The 23,125-nt window shown below is 33.1% G+C and overlaps 4 protein-coding genes and 1 long non-coding RNA gene across 5 annotated transcripts; 3 read left to right on the top strand and 2 right to left on the bottom strand.

The window, feature by feature from the left end:
* Positions 1–7: 7 nt before the first annotated feature.
* On the bottom strand, positions 8–9,504 carry LOC125578461. The gene is made up of 2 exons (XR_007316572.1): positions 7,001–9,504; positions 8–3,015 (listed from the first exon to the last, which is right to left on the bottom strand). It is a non-coding gene; the product is annotated as an uncharacterized LOC125578461 (long non-coding RNA).
* Positions 9,505–10,200: 696 nt separating this feature from the next.
* LOC106441358 (cystine lyase CORI3) lies at positions 10,201–12,654 on the top strand. The gene is made up of 7 exons (XM_013883185.3): positions 10,201–10,506; positions 10,715–11,054; positions 11,300–11,518; positions 11,656–11,715; positions 11,831–11,986; positions 12,080–12,173; positions 12,262–12,654. Exons 1-7 carry the CDS (start codon positions 10,253–10,255, stop codon positions 12,411–12,413), a joined length of 1,275 nt encoding a protein of 424 aa, XP_013738639.1. The 5' UTR covers positions 10,201–10,252; the 3' UTR covers positions 12,414–12,654.
* A 2,087-nt stretch (positions 12,655–14,741) lies between these two features.
* On the top strand, positions 14,742–15,597 carry LOC106358995. The gene has a single exon (XM_013798764.3). It carries the CDS (start codon positions 14,742–14,744, stop codon positions 15,459–15,461), a length of 720 nt encoding a protein of 239 aa, XP_013654218.2. The 3' UTR covers positions 15,462–15,597.
* Positions 15,449–17,142, bottom strand: LOC106441366 (50S ribosomal protein L25). The gene is made up of 3 exons (XM_013883190.3): positions 16,647–17,142; positions 16,348–16,477; positions 15,449–15,850 (listed from the first exon to the last, which is right to left on the bottom strand). Exons 1-3 carry the CDS (start codon positions 17,061–17,063, stop codon positions 15,591–15,593), a joined length of 807 nt encoding a protein of 268 aa, XP_013738644.1. The 5' UTR covers positions 17,064–17,142; the 3' UTR covers positions 15,449–15,590.
* A 4,329-nt stretch (positions 17,143–21,471) lies between these two features.
* Positions 21,472–23,004, top strand: LOC106441373 (reticulon-like protein B1). The gene is made up of 5 exons (XM_013883199.2): positions 21,472–21,808; positions 21,956–22,136; positions 22,209–22,350; positions 22,437–22,506; positions 22,604–23,004. The coding sequence occupies exons 1-5, from the start codon at positions 21,541–21,543 to the stop codon at positions 22,771–22,773; spliced, it is 831 nt and encodes a 276-aa protein (XP_013738653.2). The 5' UTR covers positions 21,472–21,540; the 3' UTR covers positions 22,774–23,004.
* Positions 23,005–23,125: the final 121 nt, after the last annotated feature.

A 23,125-nucleotide genomic window follows, 5' to 3' on the forward strand; every position in this document is an offset into this window, starting at 1 on the left:
AATGGTGTTGACGGAATGGTGCTTATTATTTATTTCTCTCGCAATATTATTTATGCATGAAGTGTAACAACAATTAGACCATTGTAAACAAGGAGGAACTTTTTTTAAAAAAATTATAGATTACAAAAACAAACGCATGAAACACGAATCATTGAGAGAAATGACTCTTCTCACCATCGACAAGCATTACAAAAAAAAACATGGGCAAACGTTACAAAAGACCAATTCAATGATAGATTTTATATGACATTCATCTGTATAGTAACTACACTGAGCATGAGCATGAGCATGAGCATAAGTACCAAAACATGGAAGATGGTGGTCTGGAGACTTGGTCAATGTCACACAGGAAGTCATCATCCCGAATGTACAATTAACTGTAATCACAATTTCTATAGGAAAAGGGCATCTACTTCGATAATAAATATTGGGAATTATGACAACGTCAAACAAAACAGAAGTAGAAGATTAAAGACCAAAGTCCAACTAATGAGAAAATATTTGAAAAGAATACGAAATAATAAGATCAATGGTTATGATATAACAGTTAACGTAACTACAGTGGTCACATGTCAAATAACCGAAATAAATAGAAATAGCACAACTAAAACAATTTGACCAAGAATATAGAACTTCCAACTAACAAGAAAATATAATAAATACTGACTCCGCGCAAGCGCGGGATGTGAAGCCACCTAGTATCTATAATATTAAAGAAGAATCCGTTATAAGATTCTGCTCTTGGTTTTTATAGTTACTAGAGGCTATTCCGGGCTACGCCCGGATTTTTTCTATATGTACTATATGTATAAATAGAACTGTATTATTCTATCATTTGTATGTGAATTAATCTATATTATATATATATTTAGATTGATTATAGATATAAAACTATTAGACAAATTTGAACTTATTTTTATTGTATTGTTTTATTTAACAGTGAATATGAAATTATTAAATTTTATTATCTTACTAATATTAATATATAGATAATGGTGAAGAGGTTGAATAAATAGTTTAAATTTACAAATAATTAAATTTGTTTTAATTTAAAACCAGCTAATATCTATTTTTACTAACAATCAGGTGAAGAAGTTCTCTGAATCGACACTGTGTAACCCGCACACTAATTTATATGTATATTTTATTAATTTTTGAAAAGAAAAAAATTATGAAAAAGTGAGTATTTTTTTCTAGTAAATGTGATTCTTCTAGATTATATGCTTATTTAAAATGACTTACTGGATTGAATGTTTAAATTTGATTGAATATCTAATATTTAAAAACATAAAATGTTTATATATAAATAAAACACTGGGCTATCAGTTCTGTTGTTTAAAATAATTGTAACTCTTTGTGTGTTAATTAATTAATTCCCAAAGAAAATGTTGATTAATACAGTTGGTTTTTATTGGGAGTTTATAATTGTTAGCTTTATACAGTTGTTTAGTTTGCCAACCTATTAATTTTTTCTTGACAGTCAATCCTAATTGTGAAAATTTATTATGGTAAAAGTTTTTTTAGCTGTTACCATATGATAGTGCCCATTTATAGGATCACCTAATATTGATCTAGAAACATGTAGTTTGATACCAATTAAAGTCCTTCGAACAAAAAATATTAAAGTCCTAATTGTTCAAGAACAAACTAAGAACACACTTTTATATTGGGTAGTTATCATTCTTCTTTTTAGACTTTTCCTCTGATTTAGACAGAAAGATACGTAACTTAGATTTTTCCATTGATTTAGATATAGAAGATATGGGACTATAGACTATAGTTCCTATAAAACATGAAGAAAATGGGTACGTGAAGTGTAGGAAAACTAAACGTGCTAGAGTTGAGTGTTGGAGACAAAGTCTTTCTCTTTGTTATTTGAGTTTAAATAAATAAAGAGTAAATAGTAAAACAGCTAAACCGGTAGCTTGGATTTGGTTTCTCCTTGGTTAAAACGTTGGTTAGTAATTTGTCAATTGCAATCTCATCACACTCCGATCCGATGCGTTAACAAATTACATAAGCACTACATTTTCCAGGCAGTAGACCAGAAGTTAAGGACCGTAAAGCATTTTCTGAGTTTAATTCCATTGGTTCCTGGCCTAAAATAAAACAGCATGTCTTCTTCCACAAAGGTCTGCATTCTCGAGACCAAATAATTAGCTTCTATGGTAACTTGGTTTCTTGTTGATCAGCAGGAAGAAGTTGGAAGCCCATCTCCTTCGATATTTCTGGATGGTCTCTGCTAATTCTGTTGAGACACGAATACTATATTTGAAGGGAAAATATCAACTGAAAAAGAGTTATGTATTCATCTCATGTGCTTTCTTGAACATAAACATTGTGATCAACATTTGCCTTGGTCTTTCAAAATTGGAGTTTTCATCTGAAGATGAATCTCAACTCATTAAAAGAGTCCACCATCTAGGGAACATTACATGAGGCTTCTCTTGAGTTTAGTTTCCGTCCCTTTCTTTGCCACAAAACATCTGAAAAATATGGCATTCGCTGTTCCACCTTCTATCATTAGTTGTTGCAACAAAATACAATCAATGCTGTTACTTGAATGAGCTATAGGTTTTTGTTTTAAGTAGTTGAGAGAGACTGTACAAACCATGGGCAAAACAAAAACCATTAGAAGTATGGAAGTGTCGTAGTTCATATTCCCAACGCAGTTATTGAGACACTGATTACACCAAACATCCAAAGAGTAAGCTTATAGATAAACAAACAAACAAACAAAACAGCAGAGTTTTAGATTCAGGTGTTAAACCACCAAACCTTACCCTGCAACTGTGGGCGAACCCTTCAACACATCAGTTACATGGCCTGCAATGCTAATACTGCGTTTTACTTAAATGAAACACAAAGAAACCGTCTAAAGAAGTCCTAACTTTCATAACAAAAGTGGTTCTGAAAAAGGCAAACCTCAAAATCACAAAGTGAGTAATAAAAGATATCATCTTCCTTCTCATTAGGATCTGGTGTAACAGGATCATCTTTCACGGTGAAATAGTCCTACAGACACACAGCAGTCACTGTGTTTTAAATATAGATAGAAAAATGAATTACTAATATATCCAATACTATTTACGCTTTGTGTTAGTATCCTAACGGAATTGAATTAGGAATATAAGTATATCTTTCAATCTATCTAACAGAACCCATCGAGAGATGGAAAGAACTTCTGAAGCATTTGTTACAGGTATTGTTTCCAGGATAAAAGGGAGCATACCTGATAATCAGAAAGACACTTTCGTTAGGATTCACATTTTCAGCCATATTACTCTGCAGAGAAGACGGTTCGCGATTCCAGCTCGCAAGTTCTATTCCTTCACCGTATTTGATGAATTTTCATACGGATCTTAACGTTAAACCTAGAATCTGAACGAAGTGGCTAAGTTTTAAAAACAGGATGGAGAGTCTGATCCACTCTCAGTGAGTTTCTTCAGCTATATACTGGACGCCGAGATTTCATCAAGATTCGTCTTCAGTGAATCGATATTTGATTGCTTCTCTGCAACGTTCGAGCCTCTTTGTTGTATATGTTTGCCGTGGTGAATTTTGCGAAGGGAAAAGATTGGTGGTAAGGGGTTTATATAAGGTGACAAAACAGTCGGAATGATAATGTTTCTTCGGATGAAAGGAGTAAAGACCAAAATTGAATGATGATTGGGATTGAGTGGGTGTTAAATTCGAATATGCAAGGAAGTGGAAGAGCTGGAGTCCATCTCTGCTTGCGTCGAAGATTAGGTATGGCCGTGTGGGAGATGTGGAGTTTAAACGGGCCATGACGAAATATTATGAACCCAGACAAATAGCCTTTTTTTTATATTCGACTGAAGTAAATGTGACATGGGAAAATGGAAAGTTTTTATTGGATGATTTTTTAATCCTATGTGGCATAGCTCTCCTTGCATTATATTCTCCTTTTAATATTGTAAGATTTACATGTCATACCATTCCGGTTTTTTTAACTATATTTTTAGCAGCTATTTAATCAACCAATTGGAAATAATGATTTTTTTGACCAATCACAAGACCCATCTAATTCCTATATTATAAAAACGTATAGATATATGGTATATGTAGAAATTTTTGTTACTGTTAAATGTGGTGCGGGACGGAGCGGTTCGTAAAATTCGAAGCCTATAATTGCACACGGTATGACTTGTGAAAGAGGTTTTGAAGTGTTAAAGGAATGTGAGTTTATGGGTGAGAAAAAAAAGGAGATATCACTATATCTACGGCAACAAATATATCTATATTATCTATATTATTAAAATTGAAGTACCTTTTGGTACTGTTTGGAAACTAAATGAAAATTGTTTGGAAACAAAGATATCAGATTAAATATTTTTTTTATTTACATATTTAGTCAGTGTATTTCTTTCTCATTTACAGATTATGTCGTTTGGAAACTTGGATAACAGATTAAATGAGAATTGTTTGGAAACACGGATAATATATTAAATATTTCTTTTTATTTACACATTTAGCCATTATATGTCTTTCTTATTTACAAATTTGCCACTTCACTTAAAATCAAAAGTTTAAATTAATTAATTACAATGAATTGTTATTTTTTTTGCTGAAAATAAAAACACAAACTGTAATATATAGTATATATTAATCTGCTATAATATAATTTTCAAAAAAAAACAAATATCATAAAATTAATGATAATTCATAAAAACCTACTGTAAAAAATTAAATCATTTTTAAATAAATAAACAAAAAAATCAATAGGTTAATATATAAATATTACAATTACATCAAATTGCATCAAGTTATAAAATTATAAATATAATAATACGTACAGATAAAAAATTATTATTAAACATCTATATTATAATATAATATATTTTACACTGAATATATTTTACAAAACATAAAAATATAAATGAATATTTTATAAAATAACGGTTTATAAATTTATATGAACGCAAGTTAAATCCAACATCCGCGCGGTAGCGCGGATCAAGATCTAGGTTATTTTTAATGCCAAACAATTTTCTTTACATATCAAAATAAAACCATAAGTTTTAATTAACTATCCCTTATATATTAAAAGAGAAGCATTGGCTTTAATGCATTCACACAACATTGTCGACGTGTCAGCTTCACAGTCATTTGAAATTAATTATGGTGACGTGTTTAAGAAAATTAGTTTCCTAATCTGGTTTAAATAAGCATAACCACGTCGTATCATTGTAAAACTAATATAAACAAGACGTGAACGTGAGACAATTTCGTCAGTAAAAACCAACTATTTATAAGCAAATTTGGAGATAATTATCAAGTTTGAATCATGATATACTTGAAGATAAAACGATAACAGTTTTTTTCACACAAAGGATCTATGTACACAAACTATAATAGCTTTTACAACAGTCTCACATTGTCAAGCATTCTATACACGTCACTCTCACGTTGTAGCGTGGGCAATTCTCTACAAGACACTCGGTCATAGCGTACGGCGAGAACATGTGTCCGGTTCGAGAGTATCATTGCTTTTCTGATGCGGGATAATAGGGAGATCGTTGAAGCCAGTGTAACTCTTTTGCCGAGTGACGGTAGATGATCAATCATCCCTCTCAGTTTCCTCCTTGGGATGTTACAATGGCTTAATAACATAACATATAGAGATCTAACTGAGCTAGAATGTAATCGATCAGCAGTTAGAGAGCGTGAGCCTTGATGATATGCTTACTTTGCAGCGTACTTGGCTGAGACGTTTATTAGAAAAAAAACAGAGCGGAGAAGAGAAGAAGAGGAGAACATTCGAGCATCACGGTCTATAAGGAAGAAGCAAATTATTGCATTGTTAATAGTAGAAAGATAATGCAAGCCCAAATTTTTTTACACAAACAATGAGAATTATTACTGCAAGCATCATCTATTGTAGTAGCCATGGCATTGTCTATAAGGAAGAATGAAACAATGGCCTGGTTTTTACTATCGCAAAGCTTCATCTATTTTCTTATGCAGTTTTTACATCAGTCTCACACTGTCAACCATTCTATACAAGACACTCTTCCTTTGTATCGTGGACAGTCTCAAATCAATGAATGACATTGTAGCATTTTTTCACAAACGATAACAGTTTTGACACAAATGAAAACAAGTTGTATACAAACTGTAAGAGTTTTTACTACAGTCTCCCATTGTCAAGCATGCTCTACGAGTCAGTGTCACGTAGTACACGTGAATTTTAAAGCGAATGAAATACTACAATTTTATTACACGTGAATTTTAATAATATGGTTAAGAATTTTAAACCGATATCAATGAATTGTACCCATCCCGAATGAAACCGGCTAGCATTAAGGTTTGGATAATATTTATATTTTTTTGAGTGATTGACAAGGTAAATTAATGATATTAAATGACATATTTTTCATATTTTTTTTGTTATGGCAATTTATATATCTAAGAGTGATTGGCAAGGTAAAAAAAATATTTGCCATTTAATACGATATTATACTGATAAACCATGTTTATTGAATTATTAGTAAACTTATATAAACTCGCTGCTCCACATAATTTTATTTATTCACTACACCCGAAACCTTAACAAGTTTATCTCATTCTCCTATAATGGCTGCAGTAACTTATGTGTCTTATTTGTAACCATTTAAGTCAATGCTGAAAATTAGGGTTAAAGATCATTCGTCTCTGGAAGCAGTATTCTGCTGCTGGTGCTCTAACAATTGAGATGGTTCTAATCGATTCCAATGCATACTTACTTTTCATATAACGAAATATTATAAATGTTGTATGCTTTTTTTTTCTTTCTAAATTTCTATTTTTGATTTTTATTTTGTAGGGTGTTATTCGAATGGTTTAGTTTTCGAAGACCTTCCATTTCGAAATCTAAGTTTCGCAGTTTAGAATAGCATTGATCTAGATGGCTTATTGACAGATGAAATCAAACAACCAGATGCATACTAATAGAACAAAATGATGGATCAAAGCCAAGAAACTAAAATGGGAAACTGACCTCTATCTCAGAAATTTCAGATGCTTAAGGGAGGACGAAGTTGACGAATATTTGCGTCAGAATCGAAGACACAGTAGATGGACCAAGTTTCATGAATGAAGACCGAGTCTACAGTAGGTCCATGTTCGCGACTTTCTTCCATGACTTCACAAAAGTAAAATCGATTGTGGAAGGAGGTTCGTTGTAAAGGTTGATCTCAACACCGATTAGGAGGATGCTGATGTGACAGATCGGAGAGGAGGCGAGATGTTTGTCTTAACAAGCCGGCAATTGCTCTTCTTTCTTCAAATAGATGCAGCTGCAGACGGTAAATGGCCGAATAGAAAGTAAAGTTTTTTTTCTTAATCGGTACGAGTAAACTGATTTTTTTTTTGTAATGGGTCAGATATCAAACAAAAGCAATCGAATATACATGGCCCATTTTTTATTATTGTATGGTGGGTTTAAAAACTACAACGGCCCATTTGTAGTAAAATTATTTTGTGTATATTCTTAATATCCATTTATGTAAACAATAACATAGAAATAAAAAGATTGAAATATCAGTATTCATTCAAAATCTAATTATTTTACTATATAAATTATATTAGAGTTAGGGGAAAATAAAAGTAAATAAAAATAACTATTAAATATAAATTAGATAAAAATAATATTAATAAATTTTATATTATTAAACTCAATAAAAAAATTCCAATGATTATAAATATACAGATTTTATACTATGTCTAACATATATGAAATTTTAGACAGCAAAATAATATTAGATAATCTTATATACGTGAGCATAATTTTAAAATGTCATTTTAATTTGTTTGTACAAACAACAAAAATAATATTAGATGTCTTTTTTCTTCAACTATTATTTATATTTAGTTTGATTTTTCATTCGTTTAGAAATTTTTAAATGAAACCATTGGTTAGACATCAAAACAGCCTAAAATGCATATAACATTAAACCAAACAAATAATAATAATTTTGAGTTTTATACCAAAAAATAATAAAACTCACACATTTTAAGCGAACAAAACAAAATAAATATGGATTTCAAATGGTAATTATAGTGTACTAGACTAAAGACAGAAAAAAACATGGTTAAACCGAACCGTTATCCAGTTTAAACAGAACTAATGTTTTTTATAAAATATAAAATTAATAATCTCATCCCGCGCAAAGCGCGGATCACTACCTAGTTTGCATTTACTTTGGTAAAAGTTTAGCATATCCATCGTAAATTCCCTTTTAGCCAGCTTTTTTGAATAATTTGGTATTTATAATCAGTTACATAAACTTAATCTTATGGATAATAAAGCATTGAAACTAATATAAATTTTGTTATAAAAATTAAGTGATGTATCTTTGTGTATTGTATTTTATTAATTATGGGGAATAAAAAAAATCGTAAACTTTCATTTTTGGCAACCTTTTATAGATGTTTTTTTCTATGATTGGAACAAATATATGCATCTAATTAATTAAAATATGCAATGTGAAATATCTTTAGTATTATATTTTTAAATATAAATACTTTATAATAAATTTAAAATTAATAAAATATTTTTCTAAAGTTAATTTCTGTAAATATAAATATACAACTTCTTATAGCATATCTAACACCTCTTATTATTTTTCAAACGTAAAAGAAAATCAACACAATTTTAAATGTATCAGACTATCTTATGTAAAAACACATAATCTTATAATTAACAAATTTTATATAATTTAAAAAGAGAACAAAATCTGCGTTTTTAAACTATGGGTCAAAATCTAGTTAAGTTTTATAGAATATTATGTCCTGCTTAAGTCTAGAAAAAAACTTGGTGATTTCCCCTTATATATGATTTAATAAATGAGTGTTGAAAATTTGATGAGTGGTCCCGGTATGTAATTGACCAAAAAATTTACAAATTATTATACTATAATATGTCCATTATTGAAAGTTACAAGATTGCTATCAAAACTGATTGTTCCGAAACAACAATTTAAAAATATATATATTTGGACATATTATAATATTTTTCATTTATATATCCAACATTAAGAGATGGTTTTCTAACCGACCAAAATTATAACAAATAGAGAAATAACAATAAAAATGGGTGGTTTCCCTCCTCTCTTCGCTAGACGGAGACAAAAAAAAAAATGTACGTGGAAATCTTTGCTTCTGCTTTGATACTATGAGTAATCAGTGCCGGTCCGGACTTAAATAGCATCTAAAGCTTACTAAAAAAATGTTGTCCCTCAAATAAAATTATTTAATATTTAAATTTATAATAAGAAAATAAAATATTGTTAAAAGCTAAATTTTTACGAAAGAGAAAAAAATATATCAATACATTATTCATGAAACTAGAGAGATTTTTGTGTTTATTTATATTTCTATTTTTCTTTTCAAAACTGATACAACTTACGAAAAAATAAAAGAAAAAGGAGGAAAAAAACCTAGAACCAAAGAAAATAAATTTAAGAAGGAGAAGTTTTCTTGTGTAACTCCATGAAAATATTACATAAACTTCAGGACGGTAGAGAAAATGCATCAAAGATAGAAGAAAGGTATAATCGAACAAAGGAATTAGGTTTGGATTAACTTATTTGTTTTATGAATAAAAAAAACAAAAAAGAAAAAAAAAACTTATTTGTTTTATAAGTAAGTTAAAGTTGTTAGATAGTTGAGCACGTGTTTTGCTAAGATCGGATATTTAATATTTTTAATTATTATCTATTTTAAAAACGAAAAATAAAATATAAAGTAGATAATGAGGGGCGAAGCATGGCTTCCCTAGTCATAGATGCATGAGAACAGACCACTAAACCAAAGCATCCTATACCGATTTTGCGCCTCAATTATATATATATATATATATATATCTCGGCGCCTAAAATCCTTGCTTTACGGGCTTTAGCCCATGGCCGGGTCTGTGAGTAATCGACAGAACCGTTTAATTTGTTTCTTTTACACATATGATAAAAGATTAAAAGAAGAATGCGACCCTACGAGGGTTTCTAGGGACCATATTCTGAGACTCAAAAAATAATTGAAAGAAGACAAAGACTCTACGGGATTTCTTCATGCATTATTTTATTTCCTCATCTGCTTTAATCATCTTTCATATCCCACGTGAGATGACAAAATATCAATGTGGAAATCATTGGCAAAAAAAAAGTAGTTAGAAATCTCACTATATATTCTAACTCGTAGCAGAGCGAACTAATCATTCAAAAGCAAAATCTAAACAGAGAGAAAGAAGTTAGAAATGGAGACCACCCCCATGTGCACTGAGTGGCAGTTCAGCGGGAGCGAGGCAGCCAAAGAAGCTGCTGCGGCCGCCCTAGGTGCCTACACCTCTAAACTCATGTCTCTTTGTGATCCTAATGGTAAGCCCATTTTGCCCCCGAGTAACAAGGCCGTGGAGACCAGCAATTCAGCCGAAAAAGCTGTTGTTAAAGTTATTCTCTCCGGCACTGGAAACGCCTATGCTCCTAGCATTGGCCTTCCGCTCGCCAAAAGGTAAAATTTTAAGACTAGTTTTAATTTAGCCTCACTTATAGTTTTGCACCCTAACTTCATTAGGTCCCTTATTATCGTTATTAGGTTACACTTTTGTATCTACGTGAGATTTGTATATAAGGCAGTAATCTATCAATCTAAAGAATCCTCGTTACGACCACATAAGGGTCTTGACACAATCATTTTTGCTTTCGTTATTCTTTGTTAGTGCCGTAGCAGAGTATCTAAACAGAGATCTTCCAAAGAAACTAACAGCAGATGACGTGTTTATGACTGTTGGATGCAAACGAGCAATTGACCTTGCGGTGGATATTCTGGCTAAACCAAAAGCCAACGTTTTGCTTCCGAGGCCAGGCTTCCCGTGGGATGTAGTACGCTCCATCTACAAGAAACTCGAGGTCCGTTACTATGATTTCATCCCTGAACAAAACTTTGAGATCGACTTCGAAAGCGTCAAAAAGGTGACAGACAAGAACACGTTTGCTATATTTATCATCAACCCTCACAATCCCAATGGAAACACCTACTCGGAGGCTCACCTCAAACAGGTACTTATAAATATAGAGACTTTTTAGTCTTATAATAAACTACTAAACTATTAATTAAAGTATTTCATCTTTTTCTTTTTCTTTTTTTGGTCAAAATTTCTTTTTTTTCTTCTAAGAATGTAAATATCATTTCAAAAGATGAAGTTAGGTGTAACATTAAGTTGTTGACAAATAGTAGAATCTAAGTATTTCACTTCCCTATGCGGATCATCTAACTTGTTTCTTGTGTAATTGTTGAACGTCAGCTCGCTGAATTGGCTAAGGAACTCTCGATTATGGTGGTTTCTGATGAAGTTTTTAGATGGACCGTCTTCGGGAATAACCCTTTTGTTCCGATGGGAAAGTTTTCTTCCATCGTACCAGTGGTTACACTCGGATCCTTATCTAAGGGATGGAATGTCCCAGGATGGCGAACTGGCTGGCTCGCGCTGCACGATCTAGACGGTGTCTTCAGAAACACTAAGGTCCCATCATTTTTAACACTATTTCATACCAATAAACACATCATTCTAAGTTTCGGCCCATATACTAGATTTGATAATTAAACCTGTACATTGATTGTCTTTAATTTTTGGTCTAACCCTTTTGTTATTGTGGACAGATATTACAAGCTGCCCACGAATTTCTCCAGATAAATGCCAAACCTCCGACTGTTATTCAGGTAAGGACGGTCTGATGTCGGTAAACTTGGGTTACTCTCTTACGCTTATTGTACGAGTAAACAAAATATTTAACTACGCGGTACGTATCTTATTCAATGTTAATGCCATATATAGGCGGCTATGCCTGACATTTTGGAGAGAACTCCAAAACATTTCTTCCATGAGAGGGGAAGTTTTCTGAAACATAAAGTAGATATTGGATATTCTAAGGTCAAGCACATACCTGGCCTCACTTGTTACATGAAACCCGAAGCATGCACCTTTTTATGGGTATTCTATTAGTATTACTATTTTTCTTAACACAGTATTTATCTTCTTTTATTTTGAGATACGACAATCTTGACATTGAACATTATTACGCAGACCAAGTTGGATGTATCGTGCTTTGCTGACATTGTAGACGATCAAGACTTCTGCAGGAAGCTCGCTATGGAAGAAAATCTCGTCGTTTTGCCAGGTGCTAATTTTTCAAATCCCTTTGCATAATGTATAAAACAAAGTTTTTTCATGTTTTAACAGTTCAACATGCGTGTTGAATTGGTTAGGGATTGCATTTAGGCAGAAGAACTGGTTGAGGCATTCTATCGACATGGAGACGCCAACAGTTGAGGACGCATTTGAAAGATTGAAGAGCTTCTGTGAACGCCATTCCGTTGAAGGTGGAGCTTCACTCAAAAACGTCAATGGCGTGAACTAAAAGGTCAACATGATTTAGTTTACAAAAAAAAAGGTCAACATGATGATCTTTTCCTAAGTCTATTAAAAATAAATGGGTGTTTTTGGTAACGTGAGATAAATCATGAACACTTTCGTATTTGTAACAAATAAAATTGGTGTACTTATCATCAATCGTAGAATGTTTTCTCATGATGTATCTACTTTCGAATAATGAAAAATGTACCAAATCTATAGTATTATTTATGAAGTGATTTAGCTTATTTGTCATGATTTCCATAATTTTAAGTAATTTTGCTTATTTATCATGATTTTTATGATTTTAAATAATTTTACTTATTTGTCATGTTTTAATTAGGTTTAAGCTGAGTCATTAATTTATTAATAGTTTTTAGCTGAGTCCATAATTATTTTGATTTTGTTTATTTGTCATGTTTTTATTAAGTTTTAACTTAGTCATTGATTTATTAAGAATTTTTAGCCAATCACTAATTTATTAATTTAAAAAAATATATGTAATAAAATTATATATAATTAAAACGAATTTTGATTTAAAATCTATATGTTATATTAAAATTTTCATTTTCTTATTTGTCATATTTTATTAGGTTTTAAGCTTTTATATATTTCATTGATTTATTATTATTTTTTAACTGAGTATTTATTAATTTTCATAAAACCCGTAATGAATTTTATATATAATAAATCACGAATTTTATTTTAATAATATTAAATTTATATGTTATATTAAATAATTAATTATAAACTAATATAATAAAATTGAGAAAATATATTTAAAAATTAAGAGAATTCTAATATATATTGTGTTACTATCTGAAAACAATATTTTTTATTATAAAGTTAAAAAATTAAGATATAAAACAATTTATAATTAAATATTAGTCAAACAAAAATATTTATATAAAGATATTTTCCAAACTATTTTTAATATATGAGTGTTTTAAAACTTTTAATACAATAATAAGTACATAGTTTGATGAACATTTTTTTGACATCTATAAATAATTTGATGTTTGATTTAACTATTTAAAATCATAAATAATAATTTAACCTGTGACTGAGTTCAAAACAAATTTTCTTGCTTTTATTTTAAACCAGTTTAAGTTTAATCCGTGAAACACTATAGCTTCAGTTGGTGACCACTAGAAGAATGAAAAAAATGAACAAAATAAAAAATAAAATTTCATTTGAGGAATTGAAAAAAAAAAATATGAATTTGTTCAATTTGTTCCTTATCAAAATTGCATAGGGAATTTTTTTTCTTATAAATCATTCTTCCATGGAGAATTTAGAAGAAAAAAGTGGGATCTACCTTTCAATAATTTAACTAAAATTTCAACATAACTGATATACATTTTGAGGAACAAAGAATTCACTATAATTTTTTTCTTCAAAATGTTCACCAATTAAAGTTTTATTATGGCGTTTTTTAGATTAATAAGACTTAAAATAATATGCACTCGTAAAATGATTATGTCCGCATGTGCAAGTACATCAATATCTAGGGCTAAGATATTTAGGGTCGGTCCGGTCCATTCATAATTATAGCCAACATCAAACCCTAAACTCCAACCGGCCTAAACCAGATTGTTGAGAACATGGGATTAATTCTCATGTCATCGCTTGTGGTATACTATCTTACAAGGTGAAGAACGAAAAGTTACAGAAATAGATAGATCTCCAAACGTGTCCAAAAAAAGAATGGATCTAAATTCGACAATAACATTTAAGTTGTATTTTGTTGTTATTAATCTTTTTAAAAAACTCAAAAAGAAAACTCAATGTTTACCTTCATTTTTCTATCTAGAAAGGTATAACCTCCTGTCAAAATCAGTTTTACTTTTCATTAAGAGAAAAAGGAAACAATTGAAAATCACACTTTTCATTCTCCTATAATCATCAAAGCCAAGAAGTTAGAAGCTTCACGCACTAAAATCAACTCTTTCCATTTTCTTCTCGTTTTCCAAGTCAATAGCCAAACACCAAACGGGTCTTCTGGACGATATTTACATGAGTCCATTGCAACTTAGGAGAAGCTATAATTAATTTTATACTTATATTCAGCTAAAATAACACACCATTGGGACCAATCTACATCCAAGATTAGAAGCTTCACATCATAAAAATCAACTCATCCCACTTGCAGTCCGTTTTACAAGTCAAGAGTCAGGCTTTTCTATTTTCCCTTCCAACCGCGTTTCAGAAATTTACATCTCCGTTACAAATCGAATAAAATTATATAAGATAACTGTATTGTTAATCCTAAACCTTCAAAGTTTTTTTTTTCATTTTTATTACACATATACAAGACAGAAACTGTGAGCTAACCATGGCTGAGTCTAACGGGGAGGATCCAGCTAAGTCTTTAGCCCCACTTTATCTCACTCCCCGTAGCGACCAGCCCGAAGAAGACCAGTACCAAGACCAAACCAAACAACACGTCCACCACGACCACCAACGGACCAAACTAATCTTATGTTGTGGCTTCATCTTATCTCTAACCATACTCATCGCAGTCACTTTCATCATCCTCTCCCTCACGGTCTTCCACCTCCACAGCCCGAAGCTCACAGTAACTTCCATATCCATCATCCAACCGTTGGACTTCGTCAACGGTAAAGTCAACACGACTCAAAACGCTACCCTCGCAGTGGAGATCTCATTACACAATCCTAACCCTGCCGTGTTCAAAGTTAAAGACGTTTCGGTTTTGTTTTACCACGATGAACTGGTGGTGGTGGTTGGGGAGAGTACTAGAAGAAGCGAAACTATTCCGGCGAAAAAGACGGTCGAGATGAATCTAACGACGGAGATCGATACGAGAAAGCTACTAGCATCTGTTCCAGGTCTAATGGAGGATTTTAACGGAAGCGTGGTGTTGAGAAACAGAGTTGCAGTTAACGGTAAAGTAAAGATGATCAAGATTTTCAAGAAGTCTGTTCAGCTTAAGACAGATTGTGTCGTGACGATGATGATGATGAACAACTCATCAAAGCCTAGTTTTGATTGTAATAGGACAAGAAACACGTACGAACATGTTCGAAACTGAAAGATCAAATTTTTATTTATAAATGTCTGTAAATAAACTCAGTTCACATGTAAAAAAAGGAAAGATGCATTGTAAAATCAAAAAAGACAAGTTTTGGTTTGCACCGGTTAATATGAATCACTCACCGGTTTATTTCTTTGTTTGATCTTTCTTTGGTTGGTCCTTCTTTGCCTGGTCCTTTTGCTGGTCACTGACACGTCCTCCGGCGATTTTAACGACTGGTTCGTCTTTGGACTTTATTAGCTTTAGCGCTGGATGAACCTTGAGGTCTCCGGTTACTAGCTTTTGTCCAACGTCCAAGTGGCTGAGATCTACTTCTATATATGGAGGGATTATCTCTGCTGGACATAGGAACTTTACCGTTCTTTTGATCGTATTCAGAGATGCTCCTGCAGAAAGATCAAGAAAAATGGTGATCAATATTGAAACCTGAAGGAAACTAAATTCTGCAATATACAAAATTGGGTAGAAAACTAATAAGGCATTAAACTTAAAGGTCCCAGAAAAGCGTATACGATGCAATTGGCAAACGGTACATAAATCATCAAACAAAATGTGTATTTATCACATAGATTTCTCCCTGCTCGAGTTAAAAGTTTTTTTTTTCAATACATCGATCAAGTCAAAGCTTAGCTCACCCTGATCCAAAGAAAGATATTAACTATAACTACTTAACGAAATCATTGTACTAATCATTTTATTAAGCGTATATACTCTACAGTACAGGACTCGTTCTCAGCAACCACAAGTCAATACCCACACACATGATCACTAAACAGCTTAATTCCCCATACATTCAGAATAAGAAAACCCTTATCTCTTGTACTAAAAGAAAAACAAAAGGAACTACATTTTTTTAATAAATAAAGTCTGAGCCTTTTGTTACCTTTCTTCAATCCAGGAGAAACATCATCTCCAATGAAGACAAGAGGGATATCAACCTTCAACAAAGTACCAGGAGGAGCTCTTATGAATGTCACATTCAGCGGTGCATCACTTCCAGAGTGCAAATGAATCTGAAAATTGTTTTAGATTAGTTAATACATACACTAATAACCCAACACAAACATAATAACTGAAAGATTCAGACCAGATGAGCAAAACACAATGCACACAACCAAACACCACTTATGTTCCAAATCATGTCTCAATCAATTTCAAGAGGGAGTAGAAATGGGTCTTTACCGATCTTGGCAAGGCCCTGACTTTCTCAACGACTTCATCGGAACCTATCTCAGACCGAACCTCGACATCGAAAATCCTAGAGAGGAAGAAGGAGTAACCCATATGAGTCACTAGCTTCCTGATCTGATTCGTCTGAACTGAGACAAGCCTCTTGTTCCCTCCGTGCTGTCCATCCTCCTGTTCGAATATGATCGAAGGCACTCGACCCGCTTTGCGCTCTTTCGCCGAGATGTTCTTGCCGGAATCTGCCCGTGGAACGGCCAAGATCGTCTCCGCGTGCTTCGGATCGGGTCGCGGGAATCCAGGGAGGTAGTCTAGTTGGGTTTCTAGGGGTAATGCGGAGGTGGCTGCCGGAGAGTATAGCCGGAGGTTTTGTAGGGTTTTTGGTAACGCGGCGGTTGCACGACGGAGCAACATGGTTCAGACTTTACCTCAGAGAGAGGAGACAGCGAGCAAGTGGGTTTAGGAACTGTGTTGCAGAAATGTGGGGTTTCTCCATGAAACGCGTCGTTTTAATATTGGCCTTATTAAGAGTTTAATGGGCTTCTTCATGAGCTTCAGTTTAGTCCATTTTATGGGAACTAGAAATTTTTTCCGCGCTTCGCGCGGATTATGTCCTATAAATTTATTTTATTTATAATATTATTTGTTAATTTTTTTCTTTTATATTAACTTCTTGTTTTTCCAATGTTAGTTTTTCTTAATTTAAATTTATATGTTAATAATTTTTCATTTTTTTGTTGTAGATGGAGAATTATATTTTTTATTGATGGTTTTTTGTATGTGATAGTGACATAAACTTTTTGAAATTTTAAAATAATATTATATATAGTACGATTAACACATTAAAGAAGAGAAACATATTCAGACACATTTTACACAGGTTTTATATGCATAATTTTAAACATTATACATGTATATATTATAAGTTTGAAATATGTAAATGCTTTCTAAAGCTAAATACTTGTTCTGAGTTTACATAACTTATCGAAAGTTTTATCTCTTTTTAAATTCAAATCACAGAAAAAATATAAAAAAGTCAGTATAGATAGGTTTTTTGGGCTTTTAAATCAACACTGAAAAATTACATGAATCAGATAACAACAGTTTTGTAAACAACTAGATAAAATTTGACCGAGCCAAAGATTTTCACACAATATGTTCTTTCTTCTTCAAATTGCGAAGAGCCTATAGGCACAAGAAAAAAATCATAATTTTTGTTTTCACTTATATAACATTTTTTCTCCTTTACACACGGAGTTTATTACACTGCTATAAGCAATGTAGAACTCTATTCATATAATATTCACATCTATGCATTTTGACAAAGAAGAATTTCAGCCATCTTTAGTTTCGGAATGTACCAACTTCAGTCATATACACTATATTTTCTCTATGATTCAAAACTTATAATTTTAATATATGTGCAGATTTCCATGTGAAAAGGCACGCACGCCATCTATCATTCAACCTATTACTTTTTCCAAAGTAAACACTATAATCCTCGTTTGGTTAGCTCCACAAACTAATCTCTTTGGATCAGTTTATCAAAAAATATGGATACTAATGTCAGAAAAGAATATAAACACTATCAACAATACATATTGGCACAAGAATATTTGGTTCAATGAACATATTCCACGTAATGCGTTTATATCATGGCTGGCTTTGCGGAGAAGACTGCCAACCAAGGATCGCTTGAGGCGTTGGGGATTAAATGTCTCAGGAACGTGCGCCCTTTGTAATCTGGAAATAGAGACTCACCATCATCTCTTCTTTGAGTGCTCTTTCTCTCGCTTGATATGGGAGCCTTTTGCTGCTGAAGTTTGGATTTCTCCTCCGGCTGATCTACACTCTGTTGCAGCCTAGATCAATCAACCTCGCGTCAACGTAGATGTTGGTTGTTTTTGTTTCCTTGCTGTAATAAGTTGTTTAAAAACAACAGTGTAACATTTTAGAAAATAATAATCTTAACATCTTACCAAAAAAAAAACAACAAATATTGACTTATTTATGTGAATATATATTTTATTTTAAATCATTATAGTGGACGAATAAAACACCATAATTTGTACAACAAATTTTCTTAGATTCACCTCATCATACTCACCATTTTACCATTTTAATTACATAATTTTACATGAGCTTCTTCATCCTTCCCGGTTATTTTCTCTTTATTTATAACTACAATATAATGTTATAAATTATATATATTATAAATTAATAATTTATTTACCCTTAAAGTCTAACTATTAAAATATAACATAATTCAATATAGATATATGATTCTATTAATAAATTAGCAGTTACAAATTTGAAATTTCTAGAAATATCAAAAGTTGTATGTTAGTTAATTATTTTCTAAATGATATTTATTTTTAATTCTTTTTAGATGAGAATATTTTGGCTGAGGTGGATAGTCTCAAAAGCCTTGAATTTAGTCCCTTTTCTTAGATTCACCTCATCATACTCACCATTTTACCATTTTAATTACATAATTTTACATGAGCTTCTTCATCCTTCCCGGTTATTTTTTCTTTATTTATAACTACAATATAATGTTATAAATTATATATATTATAAATTAATAATTTATTTATCCTTAAAGTCTAACTATTAAAATATAACATAATTCAATATAGATATATGATTCTATTAATAAATTAGCAGTTACAAATTTGAAATTTCTAGAAATATCAAAAGTTGTATGTTAGTTAATTATTTTCTAAATGATATTTATTTTTAATTCTTTTTAGATGAGAATATTTTGGCTGAGGTGGATAGTCTCAAAAGCCTTGAATTTAGTCACTTTTATATAGTAGGATGAAGGGGGGAGAAGGTCAATGGTTCAACCTGATGATGGCATGATTCAACGGATATTCCATAAGGATGTTCTTTTGTATCCCTCGGCCTACTTTGGAAATGACCATTTTAGCCTTATCCTGACCGTTTACGGTTTGGTTTGTTTAATAAATGTATCATTTGATTATATTTTTAGTTTCTTTGATTTGTGTAGTTCAGTGAAATGTATGGAAACCAAAGCCAAATCCAAACTGTGTACAGTATTCTGTGGTGACTATGAGTGAATACGAATAGAAAATTTGAGCAGTAAAAAGGCCAATGAAAACATTGAACCGGAGGTTATGGTACGTATTTTATAAGGGTAGAATCGTCCGGACCGAAAATATAGATTTCATCGTGAATATATATAACCTCGTCCTTGCTCTTTTTTTTTTTTTTTTTTTTTTTTTTTTTTTTTTTTTTTGGTGTAAATGTTAAGATTTATACCATTTTTTTAGAGTTTACAATGTTGTGAAGCACAACTTATTACAAAGAAAGAAAAGGAGCAAGGGAGAGAGCAATATAAAGAGAGAAGGATTAACTATAAGGGGTAAGGAACCAAAAGTACAACTCCAACAAAGAAGGATGATGAGCCGCGGATGAAGGACGAGATAGTGAAAGCAGCCTATCTCTCATGGCACGGTCCACTACTCGGAAGAACGCCTCTTGAGATGAAGACACACTTGTGAAGATGCGAGCATTTCTTTCATGCCAAAGGTTGTAGATGATCAGTTGGTTGAGAAGCTTGAGCACCGTGATTGCCCTTGAGGCATGAGGTCCAGGGAGCCGCTGGCAGAGGAGAACAACTTCAGCAAGTGAGGCAGGAGGAGACGCCAAGTACCTGCCACAGAAACGAGACCAAGTAGCAACCGCAAAAGGACAGTGAAAAAACAAATGTTCTATAGACCAAACAAGAAGAAAAAAAAAACCTTCTCTCACGTCTTCCAATAGCTGATTCTTTTATAGTCAAAGGTATTATTTTTGTTTCAACCATTTTTCTTCTCGCTATTACCTTATCGCTTGATTTATATTATTGTTATATCAGATTTAAAAGAAGAATAATCGGTCAGCTTCACCAAAATACAGATATGGGGTTAAGGACAATGGAGCTTCTATATGTGTTTTCACATCGTCTTCCATGTGCAAGGTAAATTCAGTTATCTGTTTTTCTTTTCTCTAAGCCTCCAAAAGACAAATATTGGGGTTCATCATTTTTCGGTTTGCAGTTACGGTTAGTCTTGATTCCGGTTTATTGTGATCAATAAACCTTTTATCTTGGGCCCATGTGAAAACTAGTACTGGGCGTGATTTAAGGTCGAATCCATCTTTTGTGCACTATTGGGCCCTATTGTCACTCTACATTCTACAAGTCTACAAGTTTTCCAATGAAAAGACCTCGTTAAAGAAAAACAAAAAGGACCTCAAAAACACCAAAAAGGAAGAAAAAAAAACTGTTTCCCACCTACTAATTACCTGTTTACACATTGATTCCTTAATCATAAAATAATCAAACTGTTTATCATATACTTATTTACTGCAAGTACCTGAACAAACTATATAAATAGTATAATGATAATACTGTTTTGTCGTTCCGCAGAAAGAAAGAACGTGACTCATGTACGAGTGGCTGAATCTCTCTCACGTGTCCTGCGACCAAGGGATTCAACCGTACAGCATCTTGCTTGAGCCGCGTGGCACCTGAACATCACCCCAATTTACTTAGCTTAAACCTCTGCCACGTGAACGTCCTTAACGACGGGGACCGTTAACTCTGACGTCGTCACAGGTCGATTCCTCCTCATTAAAATTGTTTATGTTCCCATCACTTTCCCTTTTGGCTTTTTCTTTCCCCCCAAGGCTATGGCCCTTGTTAAGTTACCGAACGTGTCGGTTCGGAACCGAACCAACCAACGGCTCAGATCATTAATATTATACCAGCGGACGAGATTAAATTTAGAGATTATTATTTTTTCCTATTTGAAGGCATTCTTCGAGATATTTCTATCTCTCAAAGGCGTAGCTTGGAAGCTTGTGAAATCGAATCGGAGAAAAGATGACGGAAGAACACAAACACGACGAATCTGTGACGGCTCCGGAGCCAGCTGTGGAGATTGTGGAGAGGGAATCGTTGATGGACAAGATATCGGAGAAGATTCACCACGGCGGCGATTCCTCGTCGTCGTCTTCGTCGTCTGATGACGATGACGACAAGAAGGAGAAGAAGACGAAGAAGCCGGAGTCTCCGTCTTCGATGAAATCGAAAGTCTACCGCTTGTTCGGAAGGGAGAAGCCTGTGCATAAGGTTCTCGGCGGTGGAAAGCGTACGTTTTTTTTGTTTTGCTCCGATCTGGTTTTTGATTTCGTGTGATTTGGATCTGAGTTTTTTAGGATCTGGGTTTGCTTAAAGTTGTAGTTTTGTGTGTAAAGTTTGATCCTTTGATAGATGTGATGATGGTTTGTATTTGCAGCGGCGGATATATTCATGTGGAAGGATAAGAAGATGTCTGGTGGTGTACTTGGCGGTGCTACAGCCGCGTGGGTTCTGTTTGAGTTGATGGAGTATCATCTTCTCACTTTGCTTTGCCACGTTATGATTGTTGTGCTCGCTGTGTTGTTTCTTTGGTCTAATGCCACCATGTTCATTAACAAGTAAGGCTTTTGGACTTGTCTCTGCTTTGATGTGATTCATTCCTCAAATGTTGATGATTGGTTCTCTGTTAGGTCGCCACCAAAGATTCCTGAGGTTCATATCCCTGAGGAGCCTATCCTTCAGCTTGCATCTGGGCTTAGGATCGAGATCAACCGTGGACTCTCCTCTCTTCGTGAGATTGCATCCGGAAGGGATCTCAAGAAATTCCTCTGTGTAAGTTTGAGTAGAAGCTTTGTAGTACCTTTGCTTTCTGTGTTGATCCGTACCTTTGACAGCAATATGTTACTGGATTTGAATAGGCTATATTCGGCTTGTGGGTTCTATCAATCATGGGCGGCTGGTTCAATTTCTTGACATTGGCATACATAGGTAAAGGCTTAACTCTTTTACATATACTGTTAGTGGTTTGCTTCTCTTGTTTCCATAAACCCACCATGATGACTAATTCTCTTATCTGTTGCAACAGCTCTTGTGCTGCTCTTCACGGTTCCTCTTGTATACGACAAGTACGAAGACAAGGTGGACCCGTTAGGTGAGAAGGCAATGATCGAGATCAAGAAGCAGTATGCAGTGTTGGACGAGAAGGTGTTGAGCAAGATCCCAATGGGCCCGTTGAAGAACAAGAAGAAAGACTAGGTTTACAAAATGGTGAGTGATTACGTCAGATAGCAAGAAAAGGGTGTTGTGAAATGGTGTTTGAAGCTTTTATGTTAGATCTTTTAATATGTTATGTGAATGAACGTGGAGTTTCCTCGCTTTGTTTTATTTTTTTTCGTTTTTTTGTCATTGTTGGTGAACGTGGAAGGGATACGAGTAGTGTTGGTTCTTTCTTTTCTCTAGACCTCTATATAACTATTTGAATCTTCAGTTTTGCAATCTCTTGTTTGGAGGGTCTTTAATTTCGTTGGATAGACCATAGAAGGAAGAGGTTGTTTCCGATCTTCACCTTTATTACCGAGTTGGTTGGAAAATGTTGCTGCAAGAATCT

The sequence above is a fragment of the Brassica napus genome, chromosome A1 (genome assembly GCF_020379485.1).
Source record: "Brassica napus cultivar Da-Ae chromosome A1, Da-Ae, whole genome shotgun sequence".
Taxonomy (NCBI): Eukaryota; Viridiplantae; Streptophyta; class Magnoliopsida; order Brassicales; family Brassicaceae; genus Brassica; species Brassica napus.

Bases quoted from the DNA above. Each gene is read 5' to 3' on its own strand.
- LOC106441358 (XM_013883185.3), top strand. From the start codon at position 10,253: ATGGAGACCACCCCCATGTGCACTGAGTGGCAGTTCAGCGGGAGCGAG. The intron at 11,716-11,830 runs GTAAGGACGGTC...TGCCATATATAG, and splicing joins AACCTCCGACTGTTATTCAG to GCGGCTATGCCTGACATTTT. The intron at 12,174-12,261 runs GTGCTAATTTTT...TGAATTGGTTAG, and splicing joins AAATCTCGTCGTTTTGCCAG to GGATTGCATTTAGGCAGAAG.
- LOC106358995 (XM_013798764.3), top strand. From the start codon at position 14,742: ATGGCTGAGTCTAACGGGGAGGATCCAGCTAAGTCTTTAGCCCCACTT.
- LOC106441366 (XM_013883190.3), bottom strand. From the start codon at position 17,063: ATGTTGCTCCGTCGTGCAACCGCCGCGTTACCAAAAACCCTACAAAAC. The intron at 16,478-16,646 runs GTAAAGACCCAT...AACAATTTTCAG, and splicing joins TCAGGGCCTTGCCAAGATCG to ATTCATTTGCACTCTGGAAG. The intron at 15,851-16,347 runs GTAACAAAAGGC...ATCTTTCTGCAG, and splicing joins TTCTCCTGGATTGAAGAAAG to GAGCATCTCTGAATACGATC.
- LOC106441373 (XM_013883199.2), top strand. From the start codon at position 21,541: ATGACGGAAGAACACAAACACGACGAATCTGTGACGGCTCCGGAGCCA. The intron at 21,809-21,955 runs GTACGTTTTTTT...TTGTATTTGCAG, and splicing joins GGTTCTCGGCGGTGGAAAGC to CGGCGGATATATTCATGTGG. The intron at 22,137-22,208 runs GTAAGGCTTTTG...GTTCTCTGTTAG, and splicing joins GCCACCATGTTCATTAACAA to GTCGCCACCAAAGATTCCTG.